The 27,566-nt window shown below is 36.5% G+C and overlaps 1 protein-coding gene across 1 annotated transcript in view; it reads right to left on the bottom strand.

Moving 5' to 3' along the window:
* Nucleotides 1-27,215, bottom strand: part of LOC131084082 (cytosolic beta-glucosidase-like) — a 157,065-nt gene extending 129,850 nt beyond the window's left edge. The window contains exons 1-3 of the mRNA XM_058025194.1: nucleotides 26,973-27,215; nucleotides 5,371-5,443; nucleotides 1,052-1,279 (exon numbers count right to left, since the gene is read on the bottom strand). Of these exons, the coding sequence (XP_057881177.1) occupies nucleotides 1,052-1,279; nucleotides 5,371-5,443; nucleotides 26,973-27,215 (544 nt within the window). The remainder of the gene's footprint in view (nucleotides 1-1,051; nucleotides 1,280-5,370; nucleotides 5,444-26,972) is intronic.
* Between the last annotated feature and the right edge of the window lie 351 nt (nucleotides 27,216-27,566).

Raw genomic sequence — 27,566 nt, 5'->3', positions numbered from 1 at the left:
AGAAGTTCAATCCTTTGTAGCCTTCCATCTTTGCAGTCTCCAAACCAGAAGAAAGGAATTGCCAAGGCAAATACTGCCTAGAAGTAGAAATATATACATCTTCTTGGTTGAATCGAGATGCAGAAGAGTAGGAAGCAGAATTGAGATTCAGAAGCTCATTCCAATATACTTTACATTCTTTCTCTATGGAATATTATCCTCCAAGCATACAAGAAATCTCAGCCAGCTTCTTTGATTCTCCCATTGTTTCTGGTTCAGCTTCAGTTGCTTTTATTCTTCACAATGCTCTTTATTTCTTCTTTTTTCCATTCTCTCTGTTTTGCAGGCACAACTGCCCTTTCCCTACTTTTCCTAGTGAGTGACCTTAAGCTCTCCCCCAGTCCACACCAATGGAATTAAAATAAATTAATCAGAAGTGAAACAAATTTTATATCTGACTTCTAGCAATCTGACCAGTTTATTTATGAGCTGTATCCCTTTACACACTGCCTGCTGAGACTGTGAAAACTCATCTTTTCAGAGCTTCTGTTTGCCAGAGAATTAAGCATACTTCCTATCAGTCTGAAGAATCCTCTCTAATATGCTAAAGAAAAATGTCTGGGAAAAGTATGTCCCTTAATGCAAAATAGTCAATGTGAAGTACAGCACATTGGAGTATACTGATAAGCTATCTAAATGCACTTGCCAAATGAGATAACTTGTCTATTGTAAGCCATCCAAAAATATTCTCGTGGCTAGGATCCCAGTAAGTATAAACATTCTGATGAAGCAAAATGATTTAGAGTTACAATTAAAAAAAACTGGAGTAAGCAAAAAGATACATAGGAAACATAATAATAATCCTATCCCAAAAGATTGTGCTATCCGAGGGGATCTAGAATATTAATTAGTAAGTTGTTGCAAACCTATAAAAAATCATCCTATAATTACTCTGAAAAAAAGTTTCAATTTCAAAGCTACACTGCAGAATAGCATACTGGATTAATTATGCCAGACTGCAGCAATAACCTTGAATTAAAGCTGCAACCTTCTATTTTTAAGAAACAATTGCCTTTCTGGTTGATGAAACCTGTCGTCCCATCAGGTAACAGACGTGACCAGGAAAGAGAAAAGCAATAATGAGTCAATCCAAGCTGTTTGATACATTTCAAATCTTCCTCCCACAGAGTGTAGCTGCCACAAGCTACATCACCAGTCTGGTTCTTGAAAACTCCATCTCCTCCCTGATGAGTGAATATGTCCCAGACATTAGGGCCCTTTCCATCTGCATTCCAGCCTTCTGCTTGAAAAACAAAACTTGGTCATTACACTTTTGACATCAAAAGACATATGTTGCAACTAAATAATTTATCACAAAGTAGGTGCAAATCCCATGGGCAAATTGAGAAGCATTATCTACCTACTCTTTATATTATTTAAATTTACTAGGAATTTTCAAGCATTTGCATTAGGTTTTGCAATTATTCATATTTTTACTTGCTGCTAATTATTTGAAAATCATGTTTAAAAAAAAAATTCAGACTTCTAACACTCTTCATACTTCCTTAGCCAAAAATCAGATGTTTGCCACTCTTGAGATATTACAGGTTTTCACAAAGGGCATTTTCTAATGCAACTTCCATCCATAAATGTAAAAGATCAGTCCATATCAAAGAAAGCCTTTAGGGTATGAGAAATACATCCAACAAATAGGCACTTATGGCTTTCAGGATGTCCTTTGAAAATCTTGACAGTTTGTTAAAAAGAAAGGAATGCCATTATGAGCCATGGCCCTAGGCACATACAAGCTGAATTAATAACACAGCTCTAAAAAACTTCAGCTTTTTGTTTAGCCAGACATTCACAGAAATTAATTTTGAATGTTCAAGAGCACTGCAACATTTTCCCAAACTTTCAGAGTTTTAGGATATTTCTTCACAATTCTAAAATTGAGATACACAGATTACCATTAAAATATTCAAAGTTTAGCTGTTGTCTGAGATCTAACAACATATAATATTTAATTTGAATAAATGCACCTCTCTTCATTAGAAGTTTCTTTGTCTTTCCTGAGCCATGCTATAGCTGAGACAAACATTACTTTTTTTTGTGGAGAGATCTGTAAACTTACTTTCCACTGTAAACCCCTGTAAAGTGTGATTTAATCATTAAATTGCAATTAACCTCAAAATGGCCAACCTCATTTACCACCAAGATTTTTCAGAGTCCCAGTGAATGCACTGTTCCAGGGTTATTCTTTAAAAACTAAAATGACATTGTGTGTTAAAATTATGTATAAATTAAATATCAGTTGGGTTATAAGATTAATAACTGTATAATAGCTACATATCAATCCTCAATAAAAGTGTTTTAATAATCAATTAGTAGCATAGAAATTAGAGATGGAGAAGAACTATTAGGAGGTCATTGAGTCCATCCCCTGCCAATGCAAGATTGCTCCCTTAAGTATATTCAGTACTTAATATACATCTGTCTTATTAAATCTAAGTTTAATGCAAGGTTAAGCATATTGAAGACACTTAATTTAAAGCATTACTAAAATTTGTAATATCACTTCTATAACCTAGCTTTTCAGAGATCATTGTCACATTTCATGGTCTTTACAAAATTTTATTGCAGCACACGAACACCCATACATCTACATTTCGTTGGTCAGTAAATTAAATTTTACATGGGACAACCTTCAAAGTAGGTCAAATTTTAGATCCAGCCAGTTTGAGTTTTGCTTAATCTCAGATTTTATGATAGACTTGGTGCTCTGTCTGTATGCTCCTCAGAAAAACACAACACTACAAGTTTTCTATATCCTGCTTCAAATTTCAAACATGACTGCTGAAATAAATAGTCATCTGAGAGAAGCGCAGGAAATAACAAATAACAGTAATTCTTTGATGGTGCCTAGAGTTCTGAAGCCTTTAAGAGCAGGCTTCCTGCACCATATTGATTTGATAGTGCTCTTTTTTCCATGGGGCTGGAATGAAGGGAAGAAAAATCTGCCATAACAGGCAGATAACACGCCTTTGGTTAAGAATCGTCATCTAGAGCAGAGGCTGAATGATCCCTCTTTTTTCACTGCCTTCCTCCAGCAGAGGCAGTGGGAGTGAGGAGGAGAAGCATTTGATTTTTAGCAGAGACTAACAGCACTACTCCAGTGCTCATCAGCCACTGCAAAGCCCTGATGGGGCCGGAGCAAACAGATCCACTTTCAAACATTCCTGACACTGTTCAGAGACTTCTCTGTACAACATCGTGTGTCTGAGCCACCTGATGGAGTGTAGGAAGGAATCCAGCTGAGGCAACAGAAAGCTCTAGATACATTAGCACATCCTGCTGAGCCACAATTAGTCTGCAGAGCTCTGCTCTGCTCCAATGAGCCAAGCTTGCACCTCTGATCTTGCTCAGAAACTTCCCTGTTACACAGCTCTCCATAGCGTAAGCATAACTGGAGTTTTAGTGAGCTTTGGGGCCAGGAAAGAACAGTGATGAGGAACTGATTTTACACTCAAAATGTGTGAATTGGATACCAAATCAGCACATGGCATGCCGTCAAATGAATAATCTAAATTATTATGATACATGTTTCCCATGCTCTGCAATTATTACAACAGAAAGGAATGCAATGCTTTTCCAACTTCTGAAGCTCCTAAAGCATGAATATTACTGATAAGAGTATATAAGTTTTCACGTACTTTTCCAAGTACACTTTTCCTCTAATTCAGCTGTCCTTTAACCTTTGGGAGTGAAAATTTCTTGACTTGGTCTCTGACCAAAAAATGTAATTTTGTTTGAATTAATGCAGTTCCATTATTTGGCATATGAAAGAAGTGAAGAAAACCACTTTTACCATTACAAGAATTTTTTGCAACTTTTCCCCAAGAAAAAAGTCAAGCAGAGAGTTAGAATTTAGCATAGAAATGGCCCTCAGTAAGAAGAAGTGCTTTTGAATGTTCTGGTGCAAATTGATTTTGATTTGACTGAGTCATGAACCTTTGAAATCTGCACTTTGAGCATGCAGAGTACAATTGGTATGATTTTTTAGCGCTTTGAAATATACAGAGTGGAGAAGGTTGTGCTGTGCATAAATACATAGCTGACAGTAAAAAAAATAAAGTAGCCTGTCAGCTCGTGCCTCTTCCACTGTGTATCTTGTGATGTGCACAGCAACTGAGTTTGGACTCCACAAGAACTATTGCTTCAATCATTCTGCCCCTAAGTCGGAAGCTGCACAGCCTCTGAAGCTTTCAGGAGAAGGAATTCCCTGTTGAGTTTCTTACTTCTGCAGGAAAAGGGTCATTTGAGTAGTGTCTGGACCATATTATAGATTTTTTTTTATGTTTTCCCCACTCAGAAGCCTTAAGAAAGTTCATTAAAAATACATTAAGAGAACATTAAAGTTGCACATCTAGCCACTCAAAAGGCAGGAAATTATAATGCACACACAATTCACATTTTAAAAATTAGTTAGAAGAGCTATGTGCATTGCAGGACTCAAGTTAGAATCTGGCCCAGAATATTGATTCCCTGGGAACTGCGAGCTGTGCAGTCTATTAGGTGAAGTGAACTGAGCTCGTTAAAAGGTACTGAGCACGGGCAAGTACTCTCAATTTCAGCAATAACCAAGAACTAAAGGCTACATCCTCAAAGACAATTTAGGATCTACAACTCCCATTTAAGTACTGAAATCAATGGAAGTTAAGTGTCTGTATGCTGCAGGGTATAATATGAGAAAATCAGGTCTGTATGTATTTTGAAGGTTTATAAAGACAGATTTATGAAAGGATAAAGTTTGGAGGGGTTATAGCTGCAGGTGTCTCTGTGTTTATGTGTTTACATTTCCTAATCTGCAACATATTTTCATATTGTGCTGGGCAAATCCCTTCATCAGTCTCTCTATTCATGACACATGTCCCTGGGGGACAGCCCCCACAAGTCCAACTGTTAACCTCTCAGTTCATTGTTTTTCATAATCTTTGGAGAAGAATTTCTAACTGAAGTCTTCCTACGAGTACTGATGTCTGATGAGGCAGTTGTCCCACCCAGTTTCAAAATAGCCAAGAGCAATCTACTTGAATTAGCTCTACAGAAACAATATAAGTAGATGAAAAAATTACTCAGGACTGCTTCCGCCTCTCCTCACCCCTCTCCCCCCAATAACTAGCTCCATTTCCATTACCTAGCCATTCCTGAGATTTGAAACGTCTTCTACCTTCTTCTTACTCCTCAAGTCAGAAGTAAACCAAAGGGCTAAATGGATTTGCATCAGAACTAGCATCTACATTACAAGGCAAAGATCAAACACTCTCCTTCCTGGGTCCAGACTTTTTGTTCACTTAAAACTTCCTTAACACTTTGATAGCTAAAATTTGACACCTTCAATTTGATATGCTGCTGTAGCTGCACCCCACGCAAATTCAACTGGAAAAGCAATATCCTCCAGCACTGTCTACAGAGGACAGGTGAATACACAGCATTATGTGTGCTGTGGAGTTGTTGGTTTCATTTGCAGACAACACTCCCGGGCTTGATCACTCTTCCACTTGTTACAAACAGATTCTATATGGAAGACAAAAATAAACCCAGTGCAGCTTCACACACTGAGGGGTAAGACATGCACTTTGCATATCTTGGGATTAAAGTGGAGAGGTTCAGCTACCAGAAAAAGTGGAAAAGGCAGCAGTGGAAAAGACTAGGGTGGTCACGGTAAAAGGGCTTCTCCTAATACAAAGAATGAATATGCAAAACAGATCCCTCTTTCCCTTCACTTGCCTCTCACCTCTCCATACTTTGTGGACCCTCTATTCAATATAAGTCCTTTAGCCACTAGGCAAAAAATAATTTCCACCAGTAAGTGTCAAAAACCAGCAGTCCCTCTTCTCACATCAATTTTTTTTTTTTTTTCTCTTCCAACACCAAGAAAATGTGCCTGCAGTAGCTAAAAAGGATATTTTAGCCATTACATGTTTTGCAGTGGAAACCAATGAGTAGACAAGCAAGATTCGTATGGGAGTACAGACAGAACAGCTATCTTTCTCCTTCTCTAAAACCCCGTGGATGCTCATTTTTTTAGAGCAGCAATGGCAACCTTAGGGCATGTGTGCCGGAATCAGCATCTGCAAAACAGCCCTCAGGTCTCTTCCTCTACCTTCTGTCAAGGCTGTTACTGCTCTCCTGTCAGCAGACTGAAAAGGGAGCAGCAGCAGGAGGAGAGTCAGGTAACAAGTGGGATGGTTGAAAGTAGTTTACTGTCCCTCTCCAGGAAACTGCAACACCTGGCACACTAGATGGCACTACTGCAAATTTTTTTTTTTTTTTTAAACTTATTGGTGCTTTTCCCTCATTTATTGTAACACTACATGCACACTGCTTTTGCCAAGGTCAGTATTGGCACATATTGGACTTATGTAATATATCACTGCTATTCTTCTTCTTTACTCCACTTAACTCTCTTGACTCTCAGATCTTTCTGGGTGAGGACCTACTTCTGCAAAGCATTACACAGGTAACTGACATTTTCTCTGATAATGAAAATAAGAAACCTTACTATGCATAGGAAAGCTACTAAGACAGTCAATGCACATACTTTTGCCAAGAATGCACACAAGAAAAGAATCAACTTCTTAGAAAAAAATAAATTCCTTTGTAGAGACACAGGGAAGCTGATTTAATTCCAAAACGAATATTGCAGAACCAGACAGTGCAGATGCAATGCAAAATAATTTGGGCTTTCACAGCAGGCATATATTTCCTCAAGTGTCTTTCATAGGAAAGGTAAAAGCCCCTTGAATACAAAGGAACAAAGGGGAAATGAGCCAAAACATACTAATTTGTTTCCAAAACACATGCTGACACATAGTCTAGGCAAACATGCATATCCTTCATGTGTATTATACAGGTGATCAAAACCTGATAAAATGAACTAGTCAATGTTCTCTTATTGATGCTGAATATTCAGGCTTTCATCTGCAAGATAAGGACAGTTAACAGTAAAACTCACCAGAGCCACCTTAAATTATGATTAATAAGTATTAATAGACCAGAGTAATAATGCTTATTTTTTACATCATTAAGTGTTACTGGTAGGCACCTTTGAAAATGTAAGTAACTTTAAATTTTACCCTGAGAATAACACAGTTCAATTTCACAGGAGATATAATAAAAATGTAACTCAATAATAGGGGGAGAGGGGCAGACAGGATATATTAACAATAAAAATCCAATAAAAAGTTTTCTAAAAATGCTTAAGCATAAAAACAAGGCTAAAAAGTGTCACTGCTGATTCCCTATCAGGAATCAACAGAGATGGGTTTTGAGAGAGATTGAGTAGGAGAAAAATATTCCATAAGCAGTCTGGGGGAGAGTGAAAAAAATTTGCCTCAGAGGTTAAGACAGATTCACAGTAACGAGATACCAGCTTATGTCAGGGAAGTAGGCAGATTCTGAAAGATGCAGGGCTTCCAAAATTCAGAGAAGCTGCACTGATAGCAGCTAAGATGAAACATTTCTGGCAACCCAGATTCTACATTTGTGATCCCACTTCTGGTTGTATTGCTGGATTCATAAGCCGCTCCTTACTGCAGTGGTGTGGCTTGAAATTACATCTTCCTTAGACCCTCGGCATGGCTCCTAGGATGCACTCACCTTCTTTCTCCGATAATTTTCCCTACATCTAACAAAAAACCTGGCCTCAATGTGAATTTCAGTATTCCACTGTCCCATGCTTTTGTTCAAGCCATATACCTATATAAAACGTAAAGAGAACTCTTAAGCTGTATCTAGAGGCAGTTTTTTCCAGACTATACTTAAGGCCTTCACATTTGCACTGGCACAAATGTAACCAAATGAGCTCAAGGCAAGTATGCATAAGAAAAAACAAACAGCATTCAAATGTATTTGGACAAAGACATCTTTGTCAAATCAATTAAAAACAGGAGTAATTGGCCCTGATAATACAGGTTAGCTACTAACTTTACAAAATGTGAATTGTTTTATCAAGGTGAAAGAAGAATAGATTTTGGTGTTGGACTTCAAGTCACATGGGGTTAATTATTATTAGAAGAATTGTATCTTGTCAAAAGGAGATTTTCCTGACTGATGTTTCCTATTATACATATCCTATTCCTATTATTAATAGTATTTACTATGGAGTTTTGAAATTAAATTTTGAAGGGATGGTGAAAATTAAAATCTTGTTCCTGAAATTTTACACCATGCATGGACCAGTAGAAAATTATATCGTCTTTGGAAGCAAGACTATGTCTCTGAAACAGCCAAAGACAGAAGTTCATATCTTCTGTGGGTTCTCTTTATAATTGCTACTCATAAATTTAGCTTCTCTCTCTGGCAACATAACAGAGCAGCTATTGAGAAACAAATTTACTACAACACTTTGAAGTCTGCCAGACAATCTTGCTTTTTAAACAGTAATACAAAATTAATGAATAGAGAGCAGAAGATATACTGTCATATGTCTGACTTTTCACCTATAGTGTATTCTTTAAGATATTTTAGGACTGGGCTTTAGCAAGGTGCTCTCAATTAAGTTATGGAGGCACCATACTATCTTGCACTGTGGCTGCAGTAGAGAACTCATAACTTTGATTCTCTAAATTCAGCCTTAATTAGAAGCCTCTCCTGGATTGTTGATTAGCCTTTCTTCTCCCATCACCAATGTGTCAAAATTCTGTTCCCAAACTTAAATCAAATTGGAAATGAACTATCATGTTGACTGAAATGAAGGGTGATGACAAACAATGAAGGGTAATGATAAACAATAACTTTGAAGGGAGGCATTTAGTGCAGTACACAAAGATTAGTATTACTTCTGATCACATTTAATAGCTTCAATAATCAGCTGGAAGAGGGAGTAAATGGTACATTAATGAAATCTGCAGATCTATTAAACTAGGAGGAGCTGAGCACACTGCTGAAAATAGAGAAATAATTCAAGGGTTCTTGGGAAGATTAGAAACACCAGCAGAATATTGCAAAGAGATTCCATTTAGAAAACAGATGAATAATATTTTGGTAAAAAATCAACAGATGGTAACAGGTAAAAATCTGGAGAGCTGTAATGCTGGAAGAGATTTAAAATTAAGAACATCAGGAAAACTAGGCAGGAATCTGCAAATGAGCAGTAGATATAAACTGTGAAATTTGGGCAAAACCAGTAAAGAATAAGTAAACAAATAATGACTCATCTTAAAGCAGCTCTACAACCATCAGTTCTCTTCTGTGTACAGCATGGGCACTGGCAAAACAGACAATCAGTCAGATGGTTAGTGATTTTACAACTATGGAACCTTTTCCTGGAAAAAAACTTAAAAGTAAGCCATTCATATAACAGTGTTGTCCTTCATAAAGTGAATGACATAACAGTGAGCCACTGGCTAAAAAACATAAAAAAGCCCAAGACTGAAGAAATAAAATATTCTCCCACTGCTTCTGGTAATTGAATCATGCAGCTTGAATTTTTTTATATTCCTGAGGAAACTGCCAATGGATTGCCCGCTGCTATGAGCTTTCCAATACCAGATATATGGGTACAATATCTTGGAGACCTAAAGCTAGTTGTGAGCAAGTTAGCTGCATTTGGGGAGTTCACACAAATTAATCTTACCAGGAATAACTCTACACAAACTATAGTGGAGGGCCAAATTAGTGTTACATCAGTCCCTGAACCAGAAAGTCTCAGCAATTCAGTACGGCAACAGCGTTAGGATGTATAGTAAGTTTGTAAAGTGATATTCCATACTGGTCATCAGTCTTCAGGAGTCCTTGATAGTTCTTGGATGTTGAAGGCAATTGTTCTTTATTGCTGAGTGCCTCCATACAGTATTTTAAAGTGGGCTTGTCTGCCCAGGAGTTTGTCACTGTCACTGCATTGTGACACAACACCGGGTGCGCAGAGCAGGGCGTTGATCCACAGCTTGAAATTTGCACACCTCAGTAGAAAACCTGGCAAAAGCCCTTTCATGTAAAGCCACGCTCTATTCATTCATATCTTGGCAAGGCCTGCTGTTCCATACTTCTGGATCACTCATCTTTTAAGCGAACAAGCTTAAAAACAATGAGCCATCATGCAAAAAATATCAGGATAAAAAAAGAGGAAGAGATAGATATATGAGAAACAACACAAAAAATACCCAGAAGTATAGGCAGGCCCTCAGGTCCTTTGTTGAATGCATTCTGAGACAGCATCCTTTCACTGGTGTTCCAGGGAAAGCTGTTTAAATTTTCCAGAAACTGAGAGTTTCAAGATGTTTGCAGAGCTACCTACTGGCAAACATGCTTAAAATTATCTTGCCAGGAAAATATCTGCTGCAACTTATCAGTTTGGCTGCAACTGGTTATAAAGAGACATCTGAATTATTTTAGCTAAACTTGATAACATTTTTAAAATAGAAGGCAAAGTCTTACACGTTTGAAAATGGCACAATTTCCCTGTTTATGCCATGAATCTGTAGGCTATTTTGCTACACAGCTAAATCTTTGAAATCATGTACATAGCATCTTCACTGGACATACTTAGTTCTGCTTTAAAATCAGTAAGCCTCATTTGTTACACTAGGTACACTCTGAAATCCCAGTAACTTATCCTCTGGAACATAATTTAAGTCCCTAAAACAAGGAGTCAAATTTAGCTGATTTGAAAATGTTTTTGTTTTGCTGTTTCTGAAACGTCTCCCTTCTTCACAGGCAAATCATATTCACCCTTAGAAACTTGTCATATTACTTGGTTTTTATTGCTGAAAGATTATATACATGATGTCTATATTATTCTCCCATTCTAACATTCACAACTTACACATTTCCTAGCACAGGAATGTTTTTAATTTCTTCTGACCCCACATGCCATCAACAGGATGTGTGCTGACATCACATCACATCACATGGCAGGGGGTGAAAACATTGCTGAGATATTTGAATACTTACAGGCACAATATCTGTGGAGATCACTCACCAGAGCCAAACAAATTTGAAAGAAAATTGACACTGGTGAGAGTACATGGCTGAATAAATATCAGTGCTGCAACATGGTGGAAAGCCTGAAAAGCTGGTGCAGGTACCAGGCACCAGAGAACATACTTGAAGGAAACATTACAAATGCTGGTACTAAGGGAAATACTTCAAGCAACATCCATGAGACCACAAAAAAAGCAAAAATCAACACCATCAGATAAACTTGTTTTTAAAACTGAATTATCACAAAAAACACTTTTTTTTTTCATTATATGCGGGTTTTCTCACCAAAGCACTAATAACCTAAAATTTCTTAACAATTTTTACTGCATTTTATTTTTCCTTTCAAGATTTGGGTTGTGGTGTTTTTTTTTAATTTGTTTTTTGGTTTTTTTTAATACTTCTTAGTTATTTTAACACCATCATAGAATAAACCAGGAAAAGATTCTACCCAGACCAATTTTATATTGGGGATATATTGACAAAACAAAATTATTTCAACATTTATAATATGCATAAAGTCCTATGCTGAGTCCCACTATTTGTTTTCAGAATTAACTTGAAATAGCGCAACTAGTTTATACAGCACTGAAACTGTATCTTTCATTTTCTTTTTCTTCCAGAAATTCTGTTTCTCAAGTCACTGACTATGACTAATGACATTGACTATGACTTTAGCAAATATGCTTGAAAAACTTCTTCCACCAGTCAGGATTAAGAAATGCCATTATATCAGTGCATTTACATAACATTCACTTCCCTGTATCAGCAATATAGAACCATCTACTATTAAATGGAAGCACACTATGAGAGACAGTAGTTGATATTACTTTCCAAAAGATTTGTGCTACCCCATTATCCTGTAAATATTTTTTCCTTTTGCAAGAAATACTATCCATTGTACTCCTTTTCATCCTGCAAAATAGTAGTGAGCACTATTGCTTGCACCTGGAAAAGGTGATGTACAACAGTACTTTAATTTGACAAATTAATTCAAATACCTATTTGAAATTCAGTAAACATGGGTTATTTTTCAAACAACTTGAGTTTTATGCATACATACACACACACACACACACACACAGATATATATATATAGACTTCCAAACAGTATTACAGATGTGCTGTGATATCTCAGGACTATGTTATTCTGGAAATACCACAAAATATGGACCTGACTCTGAAGCTAATCTAATAGAATAAAATGAAGAAAAAAAAATCAACACAAGTGTTTAACATAGCTTTCTATTGATTTCAACACATAAATTTAAAAAAAATATTAAAAGATACAATAGGTATCATGAGACAACACTGACTTTTTTACTATCACAAAAGCTGTTTCCTTAATAAAGAAACCACATGGATAAATACAGTGTCTCATCAAATTTAAGCACTTTATGCATTCCCCATACTTTACCTTGGCACAGAGTAAACTGAACTATGACATAGTGTAGATGAAATCAAACACGTTTTTCCCCTCCTGACAAAATACTCCAGAATTTTATAATCAGGAAAAAAAAAAAAGGAGTGGAGTTTATGGGTTAGCAAGTTTATTTTTAGATCAAGCTCCTTTGATTCTCTCTTAATTGCCCCTCAGACTAAACTGGTGAATAGAACTAGTAATGGTTGTTGTATGAAAGTTTTTGGCTGCTGAGTGATCAATATGCCATTGGAGGCAACAGTTAGAGAACTCTGAAGATGTGGATATTTGGCACACATCCATACTGAGCTTTTAGAAATGTTTCTGGTTCCTCACATTCCCATGGAGATATGTAGAAAAAATTGTGTTTAGGTAATTAAAAGACTACATCATGATCTACGGCATAGAGTGGGGCAGGGGAACAAAGGCAACCTTTTATTTTCTAGCTTTTGAAAAGCATATGTTGTGAATAACCACTATTTAGCAGAATACATATAGCAGCTTATTGAATGTATTTAAAATCTGTCCAAAGGTGGTGCTACTACCCACATCACTCTCCTCTCAGTCTGAGCCAAGGCAAGAAGTTGTAGCAATAAAAAGCTGTTGCCTCTGATGTGGACCTTGCTGTGGGTTGCAGTTATTTGTTTCCTTGCCAAAGAGTGAGTAACTTTATGTTGAGTTCCAAGTTCTCCAGCAGACTGTGCTCTACTGATTACCAATTATTTTATACTCTGTTTCTGGCCTCTATTCATGATCTTAGCCTCAATTTTGTTTTGGTTTGTCTTTTGGATTTTTTTTAAACACAGCCTTTGGCAGTAGCAGGAGAATGACAGGGGAACTTTTGTTGGGCCTCCAAATTCTAGCATGGAGCCTGCTCCAGCTCTGTAGGAACAGTCCAATCCAGTTAATGAAAAGATGATGGGGGCTGAAGCATTCTCAAAGCAGACAGAATCTTTGGCAGATTACACAACCAAACATTAACAAGTTCTCCACTGAGCTTATATAATGTGTATTTCTTCTCCAAGGCTTACACTGGGTCCAAATTTATGGAAGCTTAATAGATATGGCAAGAGAGGTAAGCTGACAAGAATGTGTCATTGGTATCCCAATTTTTATTCACTCCTCAGTCAGTGCCTAGAGTGCTAAAGCTATCTTGTTTCCTTTCAGCAGAAATTTCATGCTTTATATGCCCCTGATCCATACCACTCATACAAATTTGAGACTGAAAAGAAAAAGGCAGCCAGACTTGTGGCCTGAAACAATGAAGAAAGATGCAATAGTTATTAGATGCCCTAAAGGAATTTTTTTGCAAGGGTCCAGTTCTTGTTTCACCTGAGACAGGTCAGAATATGCATTTCTCAATAACCAGAGGAGTGTCTTAAGCAGCACATATTGGTTATCCTGTGCTGAACCCAAAAATTACTCTTTTTTGGTTTTTTTTTCATTCTTCTTGGCATCCTGGATATTTTTGAAAAAAGTATACCACAATGCTGCATTCTGACATGATATCTTGTTTCTAAATCTCAGTTTTCAACTGTAAGGGGAAAATAAAAAAGTCATAGTAATTTCGTTTTAGACCTCATCTTCCCATACTCATTATTTTCCTCCTTTTAAACATCTTAGTCGAGAATTCCCCAGGATACAGTGGAAAAAATGCAAATTCTATCACATTTCCACAAGTAGAATAGCCAAAGGTTTCCATTTTGGACTCTATATAGACACAGGCTCTACAAACAAAATCAACAAAAGCTTTCCATTATTAATTGACAGTTGGATCAAGTCTTAGCTTTCACCACAAAAAAATATTCAATGAACTGGAATAAAATAAAAAGAGGAGAAAATAACATATGAATATTATCAAAATTTTTTGTCCATCAAAATATTTTCTTTTCATATGACTGTAACTGACATATTTAAAGGTACTTTTGCAGTCTTCCTTCAAAATGGCTGAATTTCCACTATATCACTGGATGTTAATAGGTATTGCAAAAGGGATTTGGATTTTTTATTTCACTCTCCTTCTCCTATTCAAGATTAGCCAAGTCTTCATGCTATACATAAGATTTCTAAGGATTTTCTAAATGCTGCAGGTTTGGTATTTTTCCTGCAGTTACAGAATACAGCCCTGGATTGATGCTTAGAACAGATGCAAAATTTGTATCATTCATCATGCTTTGTGTCATGTGCTATTGGTTATAGAGCTTGCAATTGTTATCCAGCTGGATTAGTGCCTTACCTGTACCTTTGCTATTCAAAGAGAAGGTTTAAAATGAACAATATCTTTGTTCTCCTACAATAGTTCAGTGGGAATGTCAGCATAACATAACCAGCTGGGAACACTTTCTTAAGAGAAGATCTTGTGATTATTATAACTTCTGTTTATCACTATACCTGTTTATTACCCTGGAATACTTTATAGCCATTAATTTCTCTAGGCATTGGTTTGCTCTCTCTTTGAAAATAAGGTGATACTAAGTTGAAACTTTTTCATTTTTTTCCCTTGAATATGCTGAGTTTTCAAATGAAAGGTGTTCACAGATGAAACAATGGAGTGAGAACACAATACATAGGGAATAACACTGCCAAAAGAGAAACAATCCTTAAAATAAAAAATAAAATTAAAAAAAAAAAGCCTTAAAAAGAAAAAAAAAGGGGGGAAAAAAAAGTATGTTCCTACCAATTGTTTACTGCCACAGCACTGGAAGCATTCAGTGCAAAAAATATTATAATGGATTATAATACTGTTATGCACAGATCTTTCTCTGTCCCTAGAAAGACAATACACAGGAGAAAAGAGCCCCTAATGAAAAGAGAAATGGTTTCTCAAAGGCCATACAAAAGATCAATATCAGGATTAGGAAACATTTAGATCTTTCATCAGGCACATGTCCTTTCTAGAGGACAATACCTATCTGTATCTTCTCATATCTACTGCAGAATTACCTGGCACCAAGCACATTTCTGAAAAGCTAAGGAAACATGCAGATATTTATTTTAAAATACATAACTCTAAAAATGGAAAGCTAGAAGTTTTTTGTTAGCTCTGTCTTTCATATTGAAGTATACACTGAAAGCAAATATACAGTTCTGCAAGCATGTCTGCTGGAATGTGCAACAGAATTTGGAACTTCGTATGTTCCTTCAAAAACTGACATTAAGGGAGCTTTGTAACTGAAATGTTAAAATGTCAGAAACAAGACCTGAAACCCAAAGCCATGTATCTCATCTCTGCCCTTCTCTGCAGTAACCTGCATGTACTGCTGAGTGGATGCTGAAATATAAATTTTCATCCATAACTCTGCAATAGCAAGTTTGCTGTACTAAATTTACTTTGCATCTTAAAAGTTTAAAAGTTGAATGATTGCCTATTAAAGCAAATAATATAGAATCTCAGCTTCTGTGGAGAAGGAAATATTAAAGGCATGTGTTCTGTACACAACCAACTAAAATAGGACAACTGTAATGACATTAAAGATTACCTTTTTATCATTCAAATTTCTCCTGTGAATCTGTAAAGGAAAGAGGTGATTTTATAAAAGACATAATTATAGCTGCTTTTGAGGAGAGTTGTGATCACAATCTACTAAAAGGATGGATAAGTATTTGACTACGGGACTAGAATTTTAACAGAAGTGACAAACGTATCTGAAAACCATAGCTTTTCCATTGGACAGCATCAAAAAACTGCTATGCTTTTCCATTGTGGCTTATCTCTGCCACTGCCCACTTAAAGCACTTTAAAATTTATCCTCTTAACAATCATTAGAGCTTGAATAATATGTTTGCATAGTTATTCATAACTAAGAAAATTAAGGAAATTTTTTATTTAAGGCTGGAAAAGTGAAAAGAAATTGTTTGTTTATTTGACCATAATTCAGGGAATTTTATGGAGTATTGCCATTATCCCACTCACAGCATTTGATACTTGAACTCCCATGAGTTCATTCATTCTGCTCAGACAGGCACTTCTGCAGGCACTGTGTCTCTGTGATTCCTTGACCATGGTGCAATCTCTCCTGGCTGCTTGTCTCCCATGCAATGTCATTGCATCCTTTAGTGAGAGAAATGCTTACGTGTATTTATTCTGAGACAGGAACCACATAAAGAGCGGAGGAAATAATTCAATTTTCCAAACACTGGCAATTTCATGATTTCCCTTGTTTCTTAAAGCTCTCTTTCTTTCTAAGCAAGGTCCATACCAATAAAAAAGAAATAGAGTTTGGATAATCTGTATAAATCTATCAAACAGGAACAGATTGGTAAAAAATAGTGAAAAGAACATATCTATACTAAGTGTTCTCTAAGATAAATTTCAAAGTCTTCAGGTATGAGTCTTGCTCAAAGCTCTGTCAGAAAAAAATCCGCAACCCTTCATGTAAGGAAAAGCAAACTGTTACATGTTAAGATCACAAAACTGGATGATTTTTTTTCCCCTCAAACTTAATAAGTGAACTACTATAAAACTGACCTCTGTTCAATGATCATACCTGAGAAATTTCAGCTGTGAAGGTGAAAGTTTGACAAAGTCATAAATAGCTGAAAAGGACAGAAAGGAAACATTTAAAAACCCTATAAATGTCACTATGCTCTCCATTTGGAATACCATTGCTGGTACTTTTACAATGCAGTACAGATAGCAGTCTAAGGTGTTCAAAGCAACAACAACATGTCTTAAAGTCTGTCTTGAGAAAGAGGAAAAGTATCATGAAAATTAGAGATGAGATCACAGATCATCCAGAAGACGCCCTGCAAAGGAGTAAGACAAAGAAAAGAAAGTCTGTTTTAGCCAGCTGCAGTTGGAACGACCTTTGAACCACTAAGTCATCAGTTTCCAAACACCCAGCTCCACTGGCCAATTACTCAGCAGAACATGACATGATCAATGATCTGAAAGTTTTCAGCTGGTTGTATTGATCAAATATATAAACAAAACACAACTGTCAGCTGCTTTGAGTTTACTGCTGATGAAGTGATGTTTAAAACAATTAATGAATTAATGCTCAAACACAGATAAAAAAAACCTTAGCTGATATAAAAGAGCAAAAATATTTACTACTCAATTAATTTGCCTTATAATTGATTTTTTAATTGTTTGACTGGCAAAACAGAAATGTGAGCTATAATTGCCAGCTACCTATAATAGCTTTTTCTTTTTTTTCTCTTTGCATTTCTGTTTATTTCTAAAGCGAAGGAAGCAGGGTCGCTGGTGCTGCCCAACCTTTTTCAAATTATTGGTGCTAAAAAAATAAACATCAGAAAATGCAAATTATTACAAAATGTGAAGGTTGATTACTTTTGTAAAAAAACAAGCAGATGAGCAAATGCTATGAAATGCAGAGGCAGGGCTGGGGCACACAAAGGAGTTATGGTAAACTAATGAGCCTCCAGGTGTCGGCTGAGCTTGGGTAGCTAGTGATATTTGCACTTTTAGCCTGGAGCAGATCTGAAGCAAAAGGTGTGGAATAAATCTTCAGGGAAAGCACCCTCTGTTAGCAGGACCAGCCCCAAACAAGAGTCAAAGTTTGCAAAGGCACACCACTTTATGAAGAACAACTTACTTCACTCCTCCTTGACCTACTCTGAAAATAGGAACAATTTCAACTTTTAAAGGCAGTAATTTAATTTCCCTCTGACAGCAACAGAATGATCCAGGACTCAGTACTATCTTACCTTTTCAGAAGTGTCTATAAAAGAGGAGTTGCTTTCAAAAAAAGATTTGGAGTAAAATTCATTATTGGTCTTCTGGAAAATGTAATTTATGTCTTGCTTAGCCAGGTAAGGTGGGAGGCAATCTAGCTGTTAGAAAATAAGGAGCTGAGTTAAAGAAAATGGAAAGGGAAAGAATTAAGCATGAAAAGAATACTATTTAAGGAAAGGGTAAAAACTGAGAGATTAATTTACTGTTAGTTCCATTTTATCTCTTGTAAGTACATTTTTAATTCTTTAAATCAAAGTTCTTCTGCTCTATGTGTACTGTCATTAGTTCCCTGGAATAGAAAATGCCTGTTTTGTTCAGCAAGTGAATGTTAGAAATCTTGCACTATTAAAAGATGGTGCCAATGTTAACTGCTATACAAAGGATTAAATCTTAACTAAGTAGTATTAAAAGTGACTCTATAAACCTTTAGGTTATTGGTACTTAAAGATTTTTCAAAGAAAAGAAGACCAATATGAGGGATTAATAGTTAAGGTTATGCAAAATCCACTTAATCAGCATGGCTAATTTTAGCTTTGACTAAAGCTTCTGGCAACTGTGTGTATTTTGCTTTGGGGCTTTACTTTTGAAGAGAGCAATGAATACATTTTTGAGGTAAATTTATCTTAACTGAAAGTCTACCTAATGCTCTTTAATTGCTGAAAAAGTGATTTTAATAGCATGTGCATTTAGGAGAGGAAGAAGATCTTCAGCTGTGCACATTTAAGACCCTAAAATAAGCATTTTATTTTCACATTTATATAATATACTGCTTGACTATAAAAAAGGTGAATTTTATAAACAAGACAGTCATCAACATGGGCATTGTTTATGAAGAAATAATAGTTCTCCTGATAGTACCTACTCTATTCAGAAAAGAGCCTAGAAAAAATGGAGCACACTCCAAAGATACAAATACAAAGACTTGCCAAACTATCTAGGGCACAAATGTTGAGAACAAGGGTCTTTCATTGACAAATGCTACCTGAGCAAGGCAGATGCATAGTGTCAGGTCAAGTAGCCCAGGCATTTTAAACCAAAAATATAAACTTGCTAATACTCACAGCACTTTTACCTGGCTCCAAAATCACAAAGGTTTAGATCATTCAATATGAAGTGGATAAAATTTGGTTATGCTCTTAGCTTAAATCAAACTATATGAACACAAACTCTATGCTGCTTCTCCTTAGAGAGTCACATAAAGCCTGACTGCATCCTAAACTGGTGGGGTAAGGTGTTGAGAAGGCAAGGGCTGGGCATTAGGTGAACTCAACTTCATAAGGCTGTCAAAAATTGTATGGGAGGAGCTACCCTTTGTATTAGAAAAAATGAAGAGCCATGGTCATAATTCCATAGTGGATGATAAAGGGCTTCATCTAGTGGAAAAAGTGGGTAAGCCTAGTAAAAGTAGACTATTGATTTACAATTATGTGAAATTTGGGTAAGTGTTCCTATGTAGAACACAAACAAGGTAATGTTATGTTAAAACATATGGCAAGATCCTACTATACTAGTATAGAACAATTTAATTTATCATAAATTGAAGTCCCTTCAGGTACTTTCAATACTACTTTTTTTTTTCCAGTGTCATGAATGAATTAATTAATTGAAATTCATGCAGCTTTGCTTCCCTACAACTACTGTCAGGCCTGAGAAGGTCATCCCACCTTCCCTTTCTTTGAGCATTTTCATGGTACTTTTTCAGTGGAACCTGTTTATCAGATAGGATCATAAGGTATGATATACTGGAATAGATTCAGTGCATCCAACTATCTGAGTATTCTGTGTGTGGAAATAATAAGCATCTTCAGAAGAAAGCACACAAATTCCCAGTGAGCAAATGAACTTTCAGCCTATGCCAAGTGCTGGAGAAGGCTTGAGCAATTTTTGTACAAAAGCTGAAAATTGCATGAAGTTAAGTCAGTTCACTCTATCTAAAACTAGGCAAAGTGAGTAACTGAGCAAAAGGCACTTTGGAGAAACACAATCTCAACCTGTCAGGAGTGATGTTTTCCTTCCAGTAGGAGATTTATTCTGTAATGAAGGTTGTGATTAGCTCTGTGTACTTACAGAGGTTGAGTTTCAGCTAGCTAGTTGATATGTTGATAGCACCGGTATTTTGATACCAATTGTGCAACTGACTAAAGACCCTCATAACTGCTTGGGTGGCAAGCTTGTGCTGATCTTGGTGCTGCCCTGGCCACATCACTATGCAGAGCTGTGTTACAGATTGCCTCTCCCCCAGGCAGTGTCTGCAAGGGCCAGTGTTACAGGGTTTTTGAGTGTTATAGGGTTTTGGCATACCTTGACACAGGTCCCACAAGAAGCCATATGTTCCCCCATGGTCATGTTAGAAAAGCTGTCCTCCAGTTGCAAATGGCAATTAGACCAGACTCAATGAAACTGAGATCATACAGACTGTACTATTTCCCTTGGTTAAATGCCATCCAGTAATACAATTCTGCCTTTTAAAAATATTCCTATTTATATTTTATATTTATCTAAAATGTTCCTGTTTATAAATAAATAACTGTACTATTTCCCTTGGTTAAATGTCATCCAGCAATACAATTCTGCCTTTTTAAAATCTTCCTGCTCCCACCATCTAGTCTTACTCAGATATTGTCTTTGATTCTTGGTTTAGATAATTGCATGGCAGACCACTGCATGGTACTCTTTGCTACACCTCAGAAGAAGCTGTACCTCTTTGATTAGCAAAAAAGTGTTGGTAGAGATTTTTAGGAGGTATATCTTTGAAAATGGATTATGCTAGTAATTTGGTTAAGAATCTTCAAAGTATTAACTTTTCTATTTTTCATTGTAGACTAGCAATTGAAGAACAATAACTATGAGCAATAAGGATCTGAGCCTGAAATCTCCTATACAGCTGTAATTCAAATTTCCTCACCTTCAGGGAATGACACAGCCCCCATTTCCTTATAGAAATTTTTTTTCTTTTTTTTTCTTTCTGAAGGCATTCAGAAAGAGCATGTGTATCTTCACATCTTAATATTTGTTATTAGCATTCTTACTTACATGAACATGACCTAATGCACTTCTGTAGGGTAGATATCAAAAACACTTGAAAACTTTGGAAACTGCTTATCTGTATGTGTTTCTACATGGATATTTATATTACAGCTTCTCAATTAAAAAAAGGAAAAAAAAAAAACTCTTCCATATATTCTACGAAACATTCCTAAAAATGTATTTTAAGCTCTGATTAGACCTCCCTATATCTGAAGTTCTTAGGGTTTTTTTTAGTGAAAGTATTGTTACTTAGGAATAAATTTGTTTAGGTATGCTATTACAAATGGTTTCAGTTTTAGAGTAGAACTATCTATACCCATTATAACTCACAACAAAGCATTGTAAACTTTGGAGGCTATGTAAATCTCTGTACCATTCATTGTGCTTCTTTAAAAAACCATCATCTAAAAAAAACCTGACATTTACCTGGAACGTAAAAATTGGGACATTAGATGGGGTCTATTATTACCAGCGACTTTTGAAAGCATTCCTGGCACGTTGCTTCCACTGAAAGAAGAGGTAGTGGTATGTGGGCTTCTTAAAAGGCCCTTACAGCCTGCTGAGAGTAACTTAAAAGATCTCATGTCTTCTGCTTTCACACTGCATCAACTCCAGCCATGTGGGCCTCCAACAGCAGCAGATCCACAGTCACTCTTGTTCACTGTCTATCCCACCCACCATGAGCAACATTTCCCCTCTGTATATTGCATGTGTCCTTTATTTTCTTCTCAGCAAGCAAGACCTGCAATCTAATATGCATTTGTAAGCTGCTAAAGGTTGCTGCCATTTTCTATGAAGTGAACACATCTAAGTAGAAATTGAGTTATAAATGGGAAAAAACCCTAAATCCATCCATTTTAATTATGTATTTTAAACACTTAAATTTATCCTAAAAGAATGTTGTGATTGCACTAGTACACACATTTAGGGGTAGCATTCATTATGAGGGAAAACAAAGTTACCTTCATCTTTGCATCATTACATGTGATCCATTCCCTGAAAAAAGCCCAGTGAAGTAATTTTCTACTATTTAAAATACAAGCTCATAACTTTTTAACCCCAATCTATCTAATGATATTGTATCCTTGCCCTTTTTAAAATTAACTATTCAAGTCGTGTGGTACTTGACTGAAATGAGAAGACTCACTGCTTATGAGTGCAAAGCCATTCCTGGGGAAGTCAGAAGCAATTTTGCATTTTTTTCAACTTTAATGCAATCTGGATTACATTAAGGGTGTAGAAATGACCGTGGCAAAAGTTTTACTGACTAGGATATATATATATATATATAAATTCATTATACTTTAAAATAAAGTCTATATGCAGACAAAATCAACTCTTTAACAATTAATAATATTTGCTTTTTCTTGTATAAAACACTCTTCATTACATCTGCCTATTCTCTGTGCTCAGCATTTCAGTCTTTTTTTTTTTTCCAAGTGATGTCTCCTTTCACCATTATATTTTTATTCCAACACTAAAATCCATTTGTTGTGTTTCATTGTCAGATTTGATTAGCTCACCTGCTGTTCAGGTGTGTGCTACACTTAACTTGGAAAGGTTATCTCATAAGAATCTGCAAAACTAACTTGATAATCATCCTTTAAAACTTCTAAAAATGTTCCTTTCCTCTAACTGCAATGAAAAGTCATGAGAATGATGAGAGAGCTGATGTTCCTGCTACAATTGCTGTCTGTAAGTCTTATAAAGAGCCTCTCATTGATATTTTGGGATCTTATATCTCTATCATCTATTGCCTCTTAGCACATGAGCTTTTGGGACAAGAACATGTTTTGGTATTCTTAAAAGCCAAAAACAGTCTCTTAGTCAAAAAACATAGGTGACTTTTTTCCTCTTCATCAAAAATCAATTTTTGCAAAACCACCACATGGCCATATCTGCCAACAGCATGACTATTTGCTGTGGTGAAAACAAATAAATAATCATATGAATCTTTAATAGCTTTTATAAAGAAAACAGAGCAAAATATCCCAAAGACATGTAGTGCCAGTAGACATATTTTTGCACTCAGTCAAAACAAAAAGGCATAAGCATTTAATGAATCCTGCGATTTTAGATGAATGGACAGAAATAACAGTCAACAGAAGCAACGTCAATAAATAAATTTGACATAATACTACAGCAACCAAAGCTCTATTTAGATATACTTTGGAATATTTAATGCATCTAAATAAAGCAGCTCAGCTGTGTAGCAGAAAACTGATGCTGATGTAAGCTATTCTGGTGCTGGCATAGAACCAAAATGGCTGTCATTTTTGCTGGTCTGCTCAGTTTCTTTATTTAGGTGTTTCTTACATGAGATGCTGTTTTATTGGGGGGGAGGGGGGTTGACTTAAGGAAAAAAAAATCCCTTCATGTCCAAATTGAGCTGTGTAAAATGTTTGATTGTACAAAGTGGTTTTGATCTACTCCCAGCTATCAGCTCAACTGGAAAAGTTTTCCAGTGTTTGATTTATTTACCTGTGTGCTCATTTTGTGCTGGTTCTATTTAATCCAACAAAACTTCTTTTTGAGAATGCCATGTGCAACCAGGATCAGTGTTTTACTAATATTAAGAAATTCTGTCTACCACTTTTGCTTTGTACATTCATTACTTCATTGAAGAAACCAATTAATTTGGTTTCACTTGATTTATGCTTTTTACAAATGTGTTACCGATTTATCACTGTGTTTTCTTCAACCTGTTTACATACTGATTGCTCTTGCTTTACTAATTGTTCTATTTATTTGTCAGATATTGAAGTTAAAAAGTGGCCTATAATTCTTCTTCATTTTTCCTCAACCCTCACTTATTCTCTTCTTTTAAATTGTAATACAATTTTAGCCTCCCATTGGTTTCCAGAGACAAAGAAACATAGATGGATATTAAAATGAGCAGTAAGCAATAGCACAGCTAATAAAATCTAGCTCAATTAACCAATGACTTAATGGGCAAAGGAGAAAGTTCTGCTTAAAGAGGAGTAGTGAGTTCCCTTCCACCATTAGCTCACAAGAACATATCTTCTCTTAATTCCTGTACTTCTTGATCTCTGTGAGTGTGTATTTCTTCAGGGTGTTAGGGATAGTGAAGAAAAATGTTGTCCGTTGTTTGTTTAGAGTCTTCAGGTCTGAATCAGCTGAGATTAAAGTTCACTGCTTCAGCCAAACTAGAGCTAGGACTACAACATCAGTGCTAAGGCTGTATAGCAAGAAATAGATGGCAAGAGCCAAAAGTTATGTAATCTCTGGCTTTATGTGAGTGTCATGGTTTAACCCTGCTCACCACCTAAGGCCCACACAGCTGCTTGCTCACTGCCCTGGTGGAAGACAGGGGAGAAAACTGGAAAGGTAAAAGAGAAAACTCATGGGTTGATATAAAGACAGTTTAATGGAAAAGCTGCCCACCCCGAAAAAGCAAGGAATTCATTCACCACTTCTCAAGGAATTCAATTCCACACTTCACATGGGCAGGCAGATGTTTAGTTAGACATCTCCAGGACAGCGGGGCACCATCAACATTGGCTATCACTCCAAATGCACCTCACCTCCTCCTCCTCTCACCAGCTGTACGTGCTTAGCATGCTGCCACAGGACATGGAACATCCCTTGGGCCAGCTGGGGTCATGCTGGCCATGTACCCTGCAGGTTCCTTGCGCCCCCCCAGCCTCCTCACTAATGGGGCAGAGTGAGAAGAAAAGGCCTTGATGCTGTGACAGGATAGCTCAGCAATTGCTAAAACATCCCTGTGTTTTCCATACAGGTATATCTGGGCCTGGAATCTAGACAGCACAAAGAACTGAGGGTAGATCTATAAACTAACAGACAGTTCAGTGGGCTCCTGACTCTCAGTGTGCAGTCACAGCAAAACAAAACACGGTAATGGGAAATAATGGTAAATAGGAACAAAGATGTTATATGGCATTGATGAGGCTAGTATTGGAATACTATATTCAGCTTTGGCAACTGTTTTGGGAGGATGGGAGTTGGGAACAGGAGGCAGTAAAGAAGTGATCCACAGAAGGGAAGACCTTTGTATGACAGAGATGGTTTGACTTGAAAAAGACTGCAAGGTGTTGTGATTTCAGTGTATTGATACAATTCCTGTGAGTTAGATAAAGCATACTGAATAATGCCTTTATTTATTTATTAAATAATAATAAACTATTATATTAATATGTATAATAATAAATAATAAATAAAAATAAATATATTTTAGTTAGTTAGTTTAGTTAGTTAGTTAGTTAGTTAGTTAGTTAGTTAGTTAGTTAGTAGTTTTTAAAAAATGCCAAACTGATTTTTAAAACTGAAGGTGAACAATCACTGGAAATAGATTACTAAAAGAAGCAATGTATTCTCTAGCTCTGGATGTTTTCAGAAATATCTTCGTAGAGAGCTTGAATCAGTTACAATCCACTGAGGTCAATATGGACTTGTGATGGCTTCTTATATGTTAGACTATATGACTGAACAGTTTCTTCTGACATTAATTTCAAGGATTCTTGACCCTTTCTCCAATGAAGAAATATCTCAGCTCTCTTACCAAAACACTCTGATGCCAGTTATTGCTCACAGCAATGCAGTCTTCATCAAGGTCTGCAGGCATTGTTATTGCAGCTTTTACATTTGTTGCAGAAGACAACAAGGGATAGAGTCACTTTTAGGTCATCACTGTGGGGATCATGATTCATTTAAACAAGAAAAGTATTCCAAATTTTTTAATTTGACATCCATTCCTGAGAGTTGGTCATTTTGCAAACTAGAATTATGCAAATCCCACTGATGTATTTTGACTCACTGGTTTTAATGAACTGCTGAATCTCAGCTCCTTCAGCCAATAGGGACTGCTTTTCCTACACAAATATGTGATATTTTATTATCATTATTATCTCCAGATAATGCTAATTAAACTGGAATAAAATGGGTGAGAGTCTTTATTATTGCTATTAGCAGAGAAGTTTAGCAGAATGTAATTCACAGGTACTCAGAGCACCTAGTAAATAGATTCCAAATGAAACAAACTCAGTCTTTAACACTAATTTTAATGGAAAAATATGAAACAAAGATCAGATCTGCTGGGAAAATAGGCAACCTTTAAATTAATGTTCCCTGAGCCACAATTAATTTAGATTTAATAGGACAGTTAGTGTATGTTTTATGAATACTGATTATTAAACACTCACCTAGGATTAAAAGTTATGCAATAGATTCATAACAGTGAAATTGATATGGACCTACTGCATTGCCATAATACTCTGCAAATATGTTTTAGTATGTAGCTGCTATTTGTTTAATGTATAATAACTGTTTAATGAAGTTTAAATTAATACTTGAATCTCAATTGCCTACAGGACACAATTTGAAATATGTTTCCTATGCTGTGTTATCATGATAAAATAACATCATTATTAAAAAAAAAAAAAAACAACAAAAAAAGAAAAAACAAAGGCAAGCAGTCTGAGGGTCCTGCTTGAACAAAAAGTTTTCCCTGGATAGTTTCACTGCCAAAACTCCCATGGAAGTGCCTAGATGTCAGGATGATGAAGTACTCAAAAAGCAGGATCCAGAAATTTTGCTGATGTTGACATCAAAATGCATTGTTTTCTCCATTTCCTCCTGTCTTGGAAAGAAAAACTTTAATGATGTATTAATTGCTATTTATTATTATGCTTCCTATTGTTTTAATTTTTATGCCTTGTGATTGTTTGCCAGAACTATAAATAATCCTATGGATAAAATGTACTGGGAGAAAAGATCAGTACAAGTCTCATTGCAGACTGTTTAGAGGGTGGTTTTGTGTAGAAATTGAGGGTGCCACAGAGCTCACTTTGATGATGCAGCTCCTCAAGCAGACAGGCAGCTATAACCTACTGCTGTGGCTCCACCTGCTGCAAGGTATGGGTTTGAGTTTGAGTGCCACAGCGAGGCACGGTGCTTCTCCCATCCACGGGCTGCTTCTTCTGCATCCCTGCGTGGTGGGGCTGGGCGCTGGGTCTGAGTGCCACACACAGAGTACATGCTGGCACATACAGGTACATCTTGGGTGCTGGGCAGCAAGGATGCCAAGCCCTGTTTCACAGGCAACATCTCACTTACTGTCATCAGCGTGCCCATGGCTGCTGCTCCATCGCTGTGGGTACACCTGTGAGTACAGGGGAGCTTGTAACCACCCTCCCTTTCTGCTTTTCTGATTAAGCCCAGGCCTGGCTCAGTCCTGCAGCATACTGTCCGAGCTACAGTCCTCAGTGTGGGACTCAGTTGTCATTTGCTTCTGCCAGTTTAGTCTTTGTTTTTGTTAGCACAATAGCGTTTCCCCTCCCGTTTTTCCATCTTATTTTTCTCCCTGAGTTCAAGATATCATGCAGGGAAGAAAAAGAGAATCTCTTGCTTCAGGCAACATTATACAGCCAATAAATTTGGGACTTTTCTATGGCTAATGTTCTGTAAAATCTAAGGTGAAAAGAT

The sequence above is a fragment of the Melospiza georgiana genome, chromosome 5, assembly GCF_028018845.1.
Source record: "Melospiza georgiana isolate bMelGeo1 chromosome 5, bMelGeo1.pri, whole genome shotgun sequence".
NCBI classification, from domain to species: domain Eukaryota; kingdom Metazoa; phylum Chordata; class Aves; order Passeriformes; family Passerellidae; genus Melospiza; species Melospiza georgiana.
The sequence above is the reverse complement of the archived record's forward strand: the minus strand, read 5'-3'. Positions and strand labels throughout refer to the sequence as shown.